The 14,640-nt window shown below is 45.4% G+C and overlaps 1 protein-coding gene across 27 annotated transcripts in view; it reads right to left on the reverse strand.

The window, feature by feature from the left end:
• LOC116952887 (interferon alpha/beta receptor 2-like) overlaps window positions 1-14,640 on the reverse strand; it is a 46,236-nt gene that overhangs the window by 8,250 nt on the left and 23,346 nt on the right. For all 27 annotated transcript variants that reach the window (XM_076074601.1, XM_076074602.1, XM_076074604.1 and 24 more), the window contains 3 exons: window positions 8,382-8,502; window positions 7,057-7,241; window positions 1,709-1,854 (listed from right to left, as the gene is read on the reverse strand). In XM_076074601.1, coding sequence (XP_075930716.1) covers window positions 1,709-1,854; window positions 7,057-7,241; window positions 8,382-8,502 — 452 coding nt within the window. The remainder of the gene's footprint in view (window positions 1-1,708; window positions 1,855-7,056; window positions 7,242-8,381; window positions 8,503-14,640) is intronic.

A 14,640-nucleotide genomic window follows, 5' to 3' on the forward strand; every position in this document is an offset into this window, starting at 1 on the left:
TTCGCGACCAATATATTTCATGATAAAGGTTTTTTTCTTTGGGGGGTTATATCGTGTAAATATATAAACCTGTCGTCGTTAACCCGGCACCGCCCGACACAGGCAATTAGTAAGGTTTGTCAAGTCAACAAAACATGCCAATTAGTTACTACTTCAGCACACCGGTGTGTTGGGAGAGTAATCCGACAACATTCACAATCTGAGTACGTTTCCCTAGTAGAGTGGTACCTCGGAGATCGAACTTAATTCGTTCCAAAACCGTGTTCGAACACCGAATCAATTTTCCCCATAAGAATGAATGGAAATAGCATTAATTGGTTCCCAACCCAAGGATGCTCCTATTATGGGCCATTTTTACACAAAGTTAACAATATTAAAATACAGTACAGTACATAAAAGCATACAAAACACAAGAAATACAGTTATAATTAATAGAATAAATGAACACTGATACTTCACTTTACCTGTAGTAACGAGAGTGGATGGTTTGAGTGGAAGGTGGTGAGGGAAAAGTTAACGTAACGATGTTTTGTGGGTATGCACTGGGCGAGAGCTACACGTAAACTGGGTCATTCGCCTTTGTCTCGGTCGCCCTGGTTACACGTCTCGGTTGCCCTGGTTACGCGTCTCGGTCGCCCTGGTTACGCGTCTCGGTCGCCCTGGTTACGCGTCTCGGTCGCCCTGGTTACGCGTCTCGGTCGCCCTGGTTACGCGTCTCGGTCGCCCTGGCTACGCGTCTCGGTCGCCCTGGTTACGCGTCTCGGTCGCCCTGGTTATGCGTCTCAGTCGCCCTGGTTACGCGTCTCGGTCGCCCTGGTTACGCGTCTCGGTCGCCCTGGTTACGTGTCTCGGTCGCCCTGGATACGCGTCTCGGTCGCCCTGGTTACGCGTCTCGGTCGCCCTGGTTACGCGTCTCGGTCGCCCTGGTTACGCGTCTCGGTCGCCCTGGTTACGCGTCTCGGTCGCCCTGGTTACGCGTCTCGGTCGCCCTGGTTACGCGTCTCGGCCCACGCAGCTTCTTTCAAGTTGTTCGACCTCCGAATTTTTGTTTCGATGTAAGGGGCAAAAAATCGTCGAAAATTTTGTTCGATCACCGAATTGTTCGAGTTCTGGGGCGTTCGATCTCAGAGGTTCTACTGTAATTACAACCAGCTTCATGGGGCAATTTCCCCATATTCCCATTTACATGGCTATCACTCATTCCCCATCCATTCAACCCATTAATCATAATTTACTGTCATCAATTTCGCTTTCACCGATTTCGCATTATGACAGATTCGCCCCCCCGTTGCTTCATCTATTTTATTCACCTCATCACCATTACATTCACAGGTTGGACCATTCCGAATTCTCTGCAAAGTGCCTTGGTCAGGGCACAATATAAATTCCGTTAAGATAAGATGTCTTGTGACCCCCCCCCTCCCCCAAATTAATTGACCCCTAACATTGTTTTCCTTTGCATATTCATTTCTGTTTTAAATCAACCTTCAAAAAAAACATTAGGTTTTTAGATAATTAAATTGGGGTCACATGACATCTGGATCACCCTGTAGAACAACGTAACCTCCAAGATCTGTCCTGACAGTATCCCACCATCTGGCCCAAAGTTTCCTCCGGGTCATCAGACTCGTGGCCACCATGCATCTCCACATCCCAATGCCGTTCAAATATCCCCCCGTAGAAAAGGATGAGGGGACCGTTTACTCACGTGTAAGCCCACACACAACGTAACGTTGTAAAGTACAGAGCTGTACAAGTATTTAATGTCCTCTTCATGTAACTTTGGGGGCGACATCTCCATTTTGATGTTGTTTCCGAAGACGTAGAGGTCAATGTAAGGAGCTTCTATCTGCGCTGTTGGATACAATTCAGCACGGTTATTCAAGCAGAATTTTACTTAGTGTCACACACACGACAATAAGCCAAACATATTTCGATTTAAAGCTTTCGTGACTGCAATGATTCATCTTCTTTGGTTCTTTCGGTAAAGTCACGTAGAATGAGAATAAAATAATAAATTGATAAAATAAAATAACACAATAATATTCTCACGACGTTTCGGCCACAACACAAGCGGCCTTCATCAGGTGAAGGGGGCGAGACTGTCTGGTAGGACAGCGCTGGAGTGAGAGAGCCACGTTCAGATCACGGCTTTTAAGCTGTGTGAGAGGAACAAAGAGCCTTGACAAAGGAATTAGCATAAAATTTAGCATTTAAATGGCTGAATGATTAGCTTGTGACTGGTCACAGAAATAGCTATGTTAAAAGTTAAAGCATACACATCCGCAGAGGCACCCATTGTTAAAAGGAATTAGCATAGAATTTAGCATTGAAATAGCTAAGTTAAGGCATACACATCCGCAGAGGCACCCCTTGACAATGGGATTAGCATAGAATTTAGCATTGAAATGGCTGAGTGATTCGCTTGTAACTGCTACAGAAATAGCTACGTTGAAGTCAGAGCATACACATTCACCGAGGCACTTAGTACAAATCAAACAGGAGAATTTAGCATTGAAATAACTGGGTGATTTGCTAGTGACTGGTCACAGAAATGACTACACATCCGAGCTATTCACAGTACTATATAGTGAACCAATAAAAACTAAAATATAAATTACCTTCATGTTATCAATAAACTCTATATTCTCCAATCAGCTAAGCTACCAACCATAAGTCGTTATATATCACAATGCTATATGGCGAAAAAAATGGGTGGATTCTTACCCTCAAATTTCCGTACCACGGATAGCTACGGGCCCCGTTCAGACGGACGAGTTCGTCCATGGTCGGAACAGAGGAGGGGGAGAGAGACAGCTGCGAAGCCCTAGTATACTTCATGTTGTAAACCATACCATTAACCGTGGTGTGAGAGGTATTAAGAGGCAATGCTGATGAAAGAGCTGCGGTCTGAAGGTCATCGTAAAATTACAATTAATTAAGAACAGAAATGATTTAACACATCTTTCCAGTGGTTACTAAGCCTGAATCCATCTTCTCGGTTGAAATTGTCTCTGTGCTTGTATATGTGAATGGCCTCATGAACGAATCTCTCATGGTAGCCGGTTGGTTTGCAAAGAACCTCCGTCTTGGAGAAGTCAATGTCATGTGAGCCCACTGAATTGTAACAGTGATCTGCCACGGCAGAGGAGTTCGTCTTACCGTGTTTCAAGTCTGCTTTATGTTCGCGGATGCGGTCCGAGATATGTCTTTTGGTTTCTCCAATGTAGCTACTACCACAGAGGCACTTTAGTTTGTAAACACCCGGGTACTGTATGTCTGGAAGAGCATCTTTTACAGATGGAACTAAATCACGGATTTTGTGTACTGTGTTGAATCGGACCTGGATCTTGTGTTTATTCAGGATTTTGGAGATCTTTTTAGTGACCCCTGCAATGTAGGGTAAGGTGATGGTTTTGAGTGGCTCCACAAGAGGATCCTTCTTCATGACTGGAGTGATGGCTTTGCGGATTGTGTAGTCGGAGTAGCCATTAGCCCTGAGAGCCTGGTGTACGTGCTTGAGTTCACTGGTAATGTGTTCCTGGTCGGAAATGCATTGGGCTCTATGGTATAGAGTCTTGATGAGGCAGTTCTTCTGGGATGGATGGTGGTGGGAATCCGGTTTCAAGTAAGCATCTGTATGGGTAGCTTTCCTGTAGACAGAGTGGCTCATTGAACCATCATGTCTCCTTTTAATTAAGACATCCAGAAAGGGTAGTTTGCCATCTTTTTCGACCTCCATGGTAAATCTGATGGCTGGGTGTATGGAATTGATGTGGTCGCGGAATTGGTCTAGAGCAGGCTGGCCATGTGGCCAGATGACAAAGGTGTCATCAACGTACCTCTTCCATAAGGTCGGGCGTAGAGTGGCAGTCTGGATGGCGTCAGTTTCAAATTTTTCCATGAATACGTTGGCTACAACCGGAGATAGGGGGGAGCCCATTGGGGTGCCCTCAGTTTGTTTGTAGAAAGTTCCATTCCAGGTGAAGTATGTGTTGGTTAAGCAATGTCTCACCAGGGGGGGTACATCAGTATGCAGTCCTTGATGAACCAGGTCTTCAATGATAGCGATGGTGTCAGGTACCGGGACTTTGGTGAACAAGGACACCACATCAAAACTGACAAGCAGGTCGTTTGGGGACAGGGAAATGTCTTTGATTGTCGATACCAGGTGAGTAGAATTTAGTACCGCAGAGGTGGTTTTTCCAGTGAAAGGTCGCAGTATATCAGCCAGAAAATTGATGAGATCAAACAGTTCTCGTTGAAACCCTCTGCTGCCAGACCACCAAGATTATATGGCCTTCCAAAGATACACAAAGAAGATACACCCCTTCGTCCCATCGTCTCTACTATCAGCTCCCCCACCTACAAACTGGCACGTTTTCTGGCTGATATACTGCGACCTTTCACTGGAAAAACCACCTCTGCGGTACTAAATTCTACTCACCTGGTATCGACAATCAAAGACATTTCCCTGTCCCCAAACGACCTGCTTGTCAGTTTTGATGTGGTGTCCTTGTTCACCAAAGTCCCGGTACCTGACACCATCGCTATCATTGAAGACCTGGTTCATCAAGGACTGCATACTGATGTACCCCCCCTGGTGAGACATTGCTTAACCAACACATACTTCACCTGGAATGGAACTTTCTACAAACAAACTGAGGGCACCCCAATGGGCTCCCCCCTATCTCCGGTTGTAGCCAACGTATTCATGGAAAAATTTGAAACTGACGCCATCCAGACTGCCACTCTACGCCCGACCTTATGGAAGAGGTACGTTGATGACACCTTTGTCATCTGGCCACATGGCCAGCCTGCTCTAGACCAATTCCGCGACCACATCAATTCCATACACCCAGCCATCAGATTTACCATGGAGGTCGAAAAAGATGGCAAACTACCCTTTCTGGATGTCTTAATTAAAAGGAGACATGATGGTTCAATGAGCCACTCTGTCTACAGGAAAGCTACCCATACAGATGCTTACTTGAAACCGGATTCCCACCACCATCCATCCCAGAAGAACTGCCTCATCAAGACTCTATACCATAGAGCCCAATGCATTTCCGACCAGGAACACATTACCAGTGAACTCAAGCACGTACACCAGGCTCTCAGGGCTAATGGCTACTCCGACTACACAATCCGCAAAGCCATCACTCCAGTCATGAAGAAGGATCCTCTTGTGGAGCCACTCAAAACCATCACCTTACCCTACATTGCAGGGGTCACTAAAAAGATCTCCAAAATCCTGAATAAACACAAGATCCAGGTCCGATTCAACACAGTACACAAAATCCGTGATTTAGTTCCATCTGCAAAAGATGCTCTTCCAGACATACAGTACCCGGGCGTTTACAAACTAAAGTGCCTCTGTGGTAGTAGCTACATTGGAGAAACCAAAAGACATATCTCGGACCGCATCCGCGAACATAAAGCAGACTTGAAACACGGTAAGACGAACTCCTCTGCCGTGGCAGATCACTGTTACAATTCAGTGGGCTCACATGACATTGACTTCTCCAAGACGGAGGTTCTTTGCAAACCAACCGGCTACCATGAGAGATTCGTTCATGAGGCCATTCACATATACAAGCACAGAGACAATTTCAACCGAGAAGATGGATTCAGGCTTAGTAACCACTGGAAAGATGTGTTAAATCATTTCTGTTCTTAATTAATTGTAATTTTACGATGACCTTCAGACCGCAGCTCTTTCGTCAGCATTGCCTCTTAATACCTCTCACACCACGGTTAATGGTATGGTTTACAACATGGAGTATACTAGGGCTTCGCAGCTGTCTCTCTCCCCCTCCTCTGTTCCGACCATGGACGAACTCGTCCGTCTGAACGGGGCCCGTAGCTATCCGTGGTACGGAAATTTGAGGGTAAGAATCCACCCATTTTTTTCGCCATATAGCATTGTGATATATAACGACTTATGGTTGGTAGCTTAGCTGATTGGAGAATATAGAGTTTATTGATAACATGAAGGTAATTTATATTTTAGTTTTTATTGGTTCACTATATAGTACTGTGAATAGCTCAGATGTGTAGTCATTTCTGTGACCAGTCACTAGCAAATCACCCAGTTATTTCAATGCTAAATTCGCCTAGTTATTTCAATGCTAAATTCTCCTGTTTGATTTGTACTAAGTGCCTCGGTGAATGTGTATGCTCTGACTTCAACGTAGCTATTTCTGTAGCAGTTACAAGCGAATCACTCAGCCATTTCAATGCTAAATTCTATGCTAATCCCATTGTCAAGGGGTGCCTCTGCGGATGTGTATGCCTTAACTTAGCTATTTCAATGCTAAATTCTATGCTAATTCCTTTTAACAATGGGTGCCTCTGCGGATGTGTATGTTTTAACTTTTAACATAGCTATTTCTGTGACCAGTCACAAGCTAATCATTCAGCCATTTCAATGCTAAATTTTATGCTAATTCCTTTGTCAAGGCTCCTTGTTCCTCTCACACAGCTTAAAAGCCGTGATATGAACGTGGCTCTCTCACTCCAGCGCTGTCCTACCAGACAGTCTCACCCCCTTCACCCGATGAAGGCCGCTTGTGTTGTGGCCGAAACGTCGTGAGAATATTATTGTGTTATTTTATTTTATCAATTTATTATTTTATTCTCATTCTACGTGACTTTACCGAAAGAACCAAAGAAGAAGCCAAACATACTTCACCAGGATCTCTCATCAAACTTAAACCATTTTTAAAAATTTATTTTACCAGGTAAGGCCCACTGAGTTGTACAGCTCATTCGCAGAAGCGACCTGGCCACAAATGGTAGCTCAACGAAGTGGCTTATCGCGTGGACATTTACAGCAGCGAAATACTCTTGAGAGCTTGTTTCTAAACACGGAGAGATAAAAAACGGAAGATCCGGAGATAAATCTGCGCGGCCACGGAGAGAACACGCAAACTCCAATAGACAGGCTTAAGGGTCGGGATCGAACCCACGCCGCCCGTCCTGTATACCAGGCGAGGGAGGTAACATCCCGACACCGTGGCACCCCTATCTTTGACGCCCAGGTAAGTGACTTACTGTCGGTTAGAACTGAGATCTCTTCTGAGTCGGCACACACCAAGTCGAGCGGGGTCCAAGCGCAGACTACGATGTCGTAGTGCACCCACAGGGAGAGGACATCTGTGAGGTTGCAACTCGTCTTTCTGGTCCTGTTGCAGCCATCCTTGACGAGCATCGACTCATTGTAATATTTCTCGTAACTTCTGTTCACACAAAGGCACACACTTTTCGTCCATCGGTTGATGACAATAGCCGCGCAACGATCTCGTCGTACGTATTTACACATTTCAGCCTCGGCGGCCGGGTATGTGAGGTCGTGTGTGTGTGTGTGCCATGTCCGGACTTTGTCATCATCATCATCATCAGCATTATCATCATCAGCACAGTCAAGCCAAGGCTGAAGGCCTCCCCCACCAAGCCGTTCCTTTGCCACCACTCCGTCATTATCCTCGACTATCGGCCTTCGTCCCTTCTAGCCGTGACATGTCCTGCCCATGCTGACTTCTCGCAATGCTTCAAACGACGTCATCAATCTCGATAAAAAAAAGAAAACTAGTTGCTTTAGAACTTCTTTTTGCGTTTAGTTTGTCGCGTCTTGATTTGAAGCTTTCGTGACTGCATATTCTTTGGTGCTTTCGGTAAAGTCACGTAGGTATAAAATCAAATCAAACGAATCGCGACGTTTCAGGCGCAACACGAGCGTCCGCCACCTGATGACCGAATGACGGACGCTTGTGTTGCGCTCGAAACGTCGCGATTCGTTTGATTTGATTTTATACCTACGTGACTTTACCGAAAGAGCCAAGGAGTATAGTTTGCTATAATTCCCCCCGCACCTCCGATTAGCAAAGTTGGCTACGTACGGTGCGAAAGAAGTTAAGCATACACACATACAACCAACGTGCGTTTCTCAAATCCATTGTCTGCTCTCTGGTCAATGTAACTCGTGTCTGTCGATATAATTCTGAGCACGCATCTCTCCACGGTTCTTTGCATGGCTTTAATCATCTTTTTTTGAGTGTTTGTAATGACCCCGTGGTTCTGAACCAACCGTACACATGTACGTATGACACTTTTCCAGGAGGGTCCTGCCACGATTGTCGCAGTAAGGAGGGGGGCGACGTTGCTCGGCGTGTGATCCCACTTGAGTAATTTTCAGTGTAATTTGCTTCTCCGTTATACGGAATGCAGTGAACCCATGCCCTTGGTTGCCTCAATCGTCTCACACCACTGCCGTTGTTCTCTTTGGCACTCGTTTTTTTATATACGTACGCACGTTGAACTTCTTTCGCACCGTATGAAGCCAACCGTGCTAATCGGGGGGTGTCCGTGTCCTGACTTACCCTCTGTAATACACCGAGTAGAGCTGATCAGCTGGCGCCCCATTGCCCGGTTTCCAGCTCACCGATGTTATTAAATTTACCGACGTCAGCACAACGTCACGCGGGCGGGCCAGGGCACCTTCTGAAACAGACCCCACCCCCCCCCCCCCCCAAAAAAGGCACAATTTTTGTTAAGCTACGGAACATGAGGCTGGAAACTCAATTCCAGGAAGTTGAACAAATAACAAAAAATATTCCAGCGCCCTGTTGTGTGAAAACATAACAGAATTTGCGGAGCCGTTAATGAATTCAAATGCATTATTCCGCACACGATCACGCATGCACCCCCCGATGAATGCGTGCGAGAAGCACGCTTTCAGACAATTTCGTCGTCACATTTGTGCTGGGCTGTACGAACAAGACTTGGCGCGTGTGGGAAACGACATAAATGAGAGCGTAAAAAAAAAACAGAGAGACGAAAATATGATCGGTTCTCGAATTAAATTGCGACCCGGAATTGTGACACAATGCCAACGTGGGAGGGTGGGGGTAGCAGCACTCGTGAAGCCCCGTAAACAACACATCACAGTCATTTAAGAGCCCTTCATTAATCCACTGCTGGATGAAGGCCTCTCCGCGATGGTGTGTCGGCCATCGTGGGGGTTGTTCAATCATACTTTACCACAATGGTCAAATTCTGGTTTGTAACGAGAAGCCGACTCAAGGGTTAGCTAAGGGGAGCCGAAACGGTTCAGGTTATTGGCCGCTAATGGCGTTAGACGTGGCCAACAATCGAATCCTGGTTGTTGTTGTTGTTGTTGTTTATTAGAGTGCAGTACAACCGTACTGTTTTGTTCACGTCACCGCAACGAAAATCATCAACAGAAAGGACATCTCGCAGTCATCCTTTCTAACCTGCAAAGAGTCCATTAATATACCAAGTTTATATTTCAGAGGCGCAAAAAAAGGTGCACAAATTAGGTCCATAAAATAAGAGAATGGACATACAAGACACATTACAAAAACAAGTTCACGCTGTCACGAGTAGAAAATCTCAAGGCGTGCTCAAGGTTGACACGGAGAGCGAATGGATTTGAAATACAGTCGCAAGAGAGCTTTGTGAAAGGCGATGTATCCGCATGTATGCGTCGCTTAAAACACGTAATGGGGATTTGCACAAAACACGCAAAACTTTACAAATTACTGCACGCTTCACGGCTTCGACAGCTTCGGCACTGCACCCTTCGCGGGCGAGTGCACGACTTCGTGGCTGAGCAGGCAACATTGTAACACTGTACGTGTGCATTTAGTCCACTGCTGGATGAGAGCCTACCCCCCTGTGCCGTGTGGGTCAGAGCGCTATGGAATCTTACGCCGCGCTTTTCCGGCACGGGTTGGCAAATGCCGGGCAGCGCAGACGTGGGGGGGGGCATAGTAGAACGGCCGACGGTGCAACGATGCGCCGCTCACAACGTGGCGAGCCACCTGGGATAACCCGGTGTGCGTGATGGTTGCCCAATTCGTGGCCTGCCCAGGGCAATGCCGCCCCAGCTTACGCGAAAAGCAACGCTAGTGGGTGCATTCTGGGGGATTCCGTCAAAGGCAGTACAAGAGCAGTGCGTACAGGTATTGTATAGCTTTGCATATACTGTATTAAAATCTATATTTGAATGTTTGCCACTGCGAACCCTTCTACAGTACATGAAAAGCAGCTGTTAGCCTTATGCGGAAAAAAAAAATCTGCATTGCAGCAAGGTTCCCAGTGACTAGAGGGTTTTTTTGTGTAATTCCCCATGATGCATTACACAAAGGGGGCAACTCGGTCATGGTGAACAAAGCAATCTTTGGATACATGGCGTTGTCTAGATATTATCTGCAGGAAAGGAAAAGAAATAATATTTTTAAAAACTTTAAAAAAAAAAAACACGCTTTAATGAAATGTACCCTACTAGTAATGTAAGAACTCCACGACTCCAAAAAAGTGGCCCCGAAGCTTGCCATAACGTAAGGGGGCCGTGGCCAATTACAGCCAACGTCAGTTAAGTGTGGACAATTAGACCCAAGCCGAAACATAACGTATACAAATTAATGTTTTAAAATATATATTTTTTATGATATGATATGGTATTGTCATCAGTATAACATAAGTATACCAAGTTTGAAGTCGATACCACATTGGGAAGTGTGTTAAATTTGAGTTACAAGATTTGAGGATACAACAACAACAATAACAAGAGTGAGTTAAATGAAAGCGTGTCATAATAAAAACACACACACACACACCTCTTCCTGTGACTGCGACCTACCGTGAGCCGCCCAATACGTGCGTTCGTCGGGCTAAAACGACTCCAACCGGCCGGCTCCGCCAATTTAAACGAGCGGGGCAGTCGTTCGAAAGCTCGCGAACGTTTCATTTGTAAGGGGGACGAGGCGCAGGACACCAGCCTCGCTTTAAAATCGTGTACAGATAGGCATGTACAGATAGGCATGTACAGATAGGCATGTACAGATAGGCATGCACAGATAGGCATGTACAGATAGGCATGTACAGATAGGCATGCACAGATAGGCATGTACAGATAGGCATGCACAGATAGGCATGCACAGATAGGCATGTACAGATAGGCATGCACAGATAGGCATGCACAGATAGGCATGTACAGATAGGCATGCACAGATAGGCATGTAAAGATAGGCATGTACAGATAGGCATGTACAGATAGGCATGTACAGATAGGCATGTACAGATAGGCATGTACAGATAGGCATGTACAGATAGGCATGTACAGATAGGCATGTACAGATAGGCATGCACAGATAGGCATGTACAGATAGGCATGCACAGATAGGCATGTAAAGATAGGCATGTACAGATAGGCATGTACAGATAGGCATGTACAGATAGGCATGCACAGATAGGCATGCACAGATAGGCATGTACAGATAGGCATGCACAGATAGGCATGTACAGATAGGCATGTACAGATAGGCATGTACAGATAGGCATGCACAGATAGGCATGTACAGATAGGCATGCACAGATAGGCATGTACAGATAGGCATGTACAGATAGGCATGCACAGATAGGCATGTAAAGATAGGCATGCACAGATAGGCATGTACAGATAGGCATGCACAGATAGGCATGTACAGATAGGCATGCACAGATAGGCATGTACAGATAGGCATGTACAGATAGGCATGCACAGATAGGCATGCACAGATAGGCATGTAAAGATAGGCATGTACAGATAGGCATGTACAGATAGGCATGTACAGATAGGCATGCACAGATAGGCATGTACAGATAGGCATGTAAAGATAGGCATGCACAGATAGGCATGCACAGATAGGCATGCACAGATAGGCATGCGCAGATATGCATGCACAGATAGGCATGCACAGATAGGCATGTACAGATAGGCATGCACAGATAGGCATGCACAGATAGGCATGCGCAGATAGGCATGCGCAGATATGCATGCACAGATAGGCATGCACAGATAGGCATGCACAGATAGGCATGTACAGATAGGCATGCACAGATAGGCATGTACAGATAGGCATGCACAGATAGGCATGTACAGATAGGCATGTACAGATAGGCATGCACAGATAGGCATGTACAGATAGGCATGTACAAATAGGCATGTAAAGATAGGCATGTACAGATAGGCATATACAGATAGGCATGCACAGATAGGCATGTACAGATAGGCATGTACAGATAGGCATGTACAGATAGGCATGCACAGATAGGCATGCACAGATAGGAGCAAGGGGTGTGTATGTGCGGAGGCAGAGGTGATGCGAAACTCAGCAGGCGTTCGGCTCACCTGCAATACCCTTGAGTTTTATCTACGGGACTTTTTTTTTGCCAGCATCCAAGATACGCCTTTCGGCGTTCTCTGACACTGGTGAGACTGGGTCATGAAGAAGGCTGTCTCTGGTGTAGGCCAAGCAGTTTCAAAGACGATGCCCATTTATTATCGGAGCACGTTTGTTTGCATGTTTTGCCACAAGTACTATGTGGTTCGTGCAGACTTGATGCCTTGCAAAAAGGTACCTATTTTGTATTTGAACATCTTAACACCTGTTTCATTGTACATATGTAGTAACAACCTACTCTTATTTTTTTCCATCACCCTTGAGTGTGCCGTGCATCGTCTGTGTAATGTGGCCGCGTACATAAGGCGGCAACTAGGAGTCACTCGACGGAGGAACACGTGTAACGAGAAGGGAGGAGCACTTATTACGGGATAACTTACACGCACTTGGTGAATGTACTAACACCACGGATATCCCACGACCAGCTCAGCACTGTCTAAAAAACACATATCCACGGTGGAAAGATGATTTCAAGAAACAAAAGAAATGAGCAGCAATGGGCTCTCCTTTGTACACAGCAGACTTTGAAGCAATAGCTTAAAGCACACTAAACTCCTCTGTTTGGTTTGATGTGTGGATGACACATTGGTGGTCTGGCCACAGGGTACAGATACGCTTCATGTATTTCTAAATCTACGCAACTCGCAGAACCCGTCCATCCAGTTCACAGCGTAAATGGAAAGCAAACGCACACTGGCCGCCTTTCACCCTTCACCCCCCCCCCCCCCCGCACAGAAATCCTCTCTCATCAAGACGCTCATACATCGGGATAAGATAGTGTCAGATGGTGAAAGCCAGAGGAGTGAGATTAAACATGTTAAAGAAGCGTGAACGGTTACAATGACGCACAAATCAACAGGGCTCTGAATGCTAAAACCAAATCAAACAGCAGAAGCGTTGAAACTGATGAAGCAATTTAAACTATTAAAATAGCTTACATTACGGAAGCAACTGACAAACTAGCCAGATTTTTGGAAAAACAACACATCCGGGTGAGATTTGACACGGTACATAAAATGCCAAAACTAATGTCTATTACTAAAGATGTATTACCGAAGCTATCAACAGAAGGTGTGTACCGGATTCATTGCTCCTGTGGCAAATGCTATTTTGGTTAGACAGGATGAATGATCAGCACGAGACTAAAAGAACACGAAAGGAACATTAAACACTCCCAAATGAAACTGTCGGCAGTGGCAGAACACACGTGCCAACAAGGAGACTCAATGGTTTTGATAAAGTTGAAGTTCTGTGCAAAACTAGTTCCTACTGGCCGAGACTAATTAGATAATCAATAAAAAATACTTTAACCATGTCTGATAGCTATAGGCTTAGTGCTGCTTGGAAGTTTTTTTTTTCAGTTTCAGTTTAATTTATTTGGTATAGCCCCTGTGAGTCATTCGGTGCTTGAATCGGGTGCAACCGCAACAAACAAAAAAACACGAACAAGAAAAACATCTTAAAGTGACTATGTGTGACTGTGCAAACAGAAAGTCCAGGAAAAAACACGGCAAAATATTCCTGAAAAAGCACCGTACACCAACGCTGCGTGCAAAAATCCCAGTGGGATGCAAGTCATACAACAACAACCACAAGACAACTTAGATTAAGGCCATCAGTCTAACTCCGTACTAAGTGAATTGACTGCAAATGGAAGTGGTGATTAACTGTGAACAGACAAGAACAGGTCTTGTGATTGCTTGCACCAAAGAGAATGGAGGATGTACATGCACGGTGTGAATGCATGATATATGTTGATGACCCTATGAATAACCCCAACCGGTAATGGATACCCATTGTACAGTAAACCCTTATTCATATTCTTTGTAATATGAACAAGGGTTTACTCAGTACATTGGAACTCCCCAGTGCCTCCTGCCCCAATAAATGATGGGTGTTTTTTCTTCAAAATTTATTTTCCAAACATTATTTTCCAAAAACAAGTAACCAGCACTGCAGGCTAAGCAGGAAGATGCGGTATGTTCCGTGTGGTAGGTGATGGAGTTTGTGGAGGGGGGCTTAATGTACTTCGTATGCACTTACTGTACTGTATGTTCACTTTGGCACTACATTTTCACTTCCACATCAAATGACACTCCACTTAAACGTCAACATTTTTCACTTAACAATTAATGTTTACTTAAAGGCATTATTTTTACACCACATGACTGGCTGCCAGACGACATCAGCTGCTGTGGCACTTCACTGCTCACAGAGGTGTCCTGTGGGAAAAAAATATCCTTGATCTTCCTGTGCACCTTTTTGGAGCTGCTAGGATCCTCCAACGTTCAGGTGTTGGAGGATCATCACAGGCACCACCACGAGGCTGACTCATTGTTTTTGGTCATGTCGAAATTGGACCATTCGGTCCGCCAATTCGGCTCATGGCGAA

Source organism: Petromyzon marinus, chromosome 49 (assembly GCF_048934315.1).
Source record: "Petromyzon marinus isolate PM22_M1 ecotype Great Lakes invasive population chromosome 49, UKy_Petmar_22M1.pri1.0, whole genome shotgun sequence".
Taxonomy (NCBI): domain Eukaryota; kingdom Metazoa; phylum Chordata; class Hyperoartia; order Petromyzontiformes; family Petromyzontidae; genus Petromyzon; species Petromyzon marinus.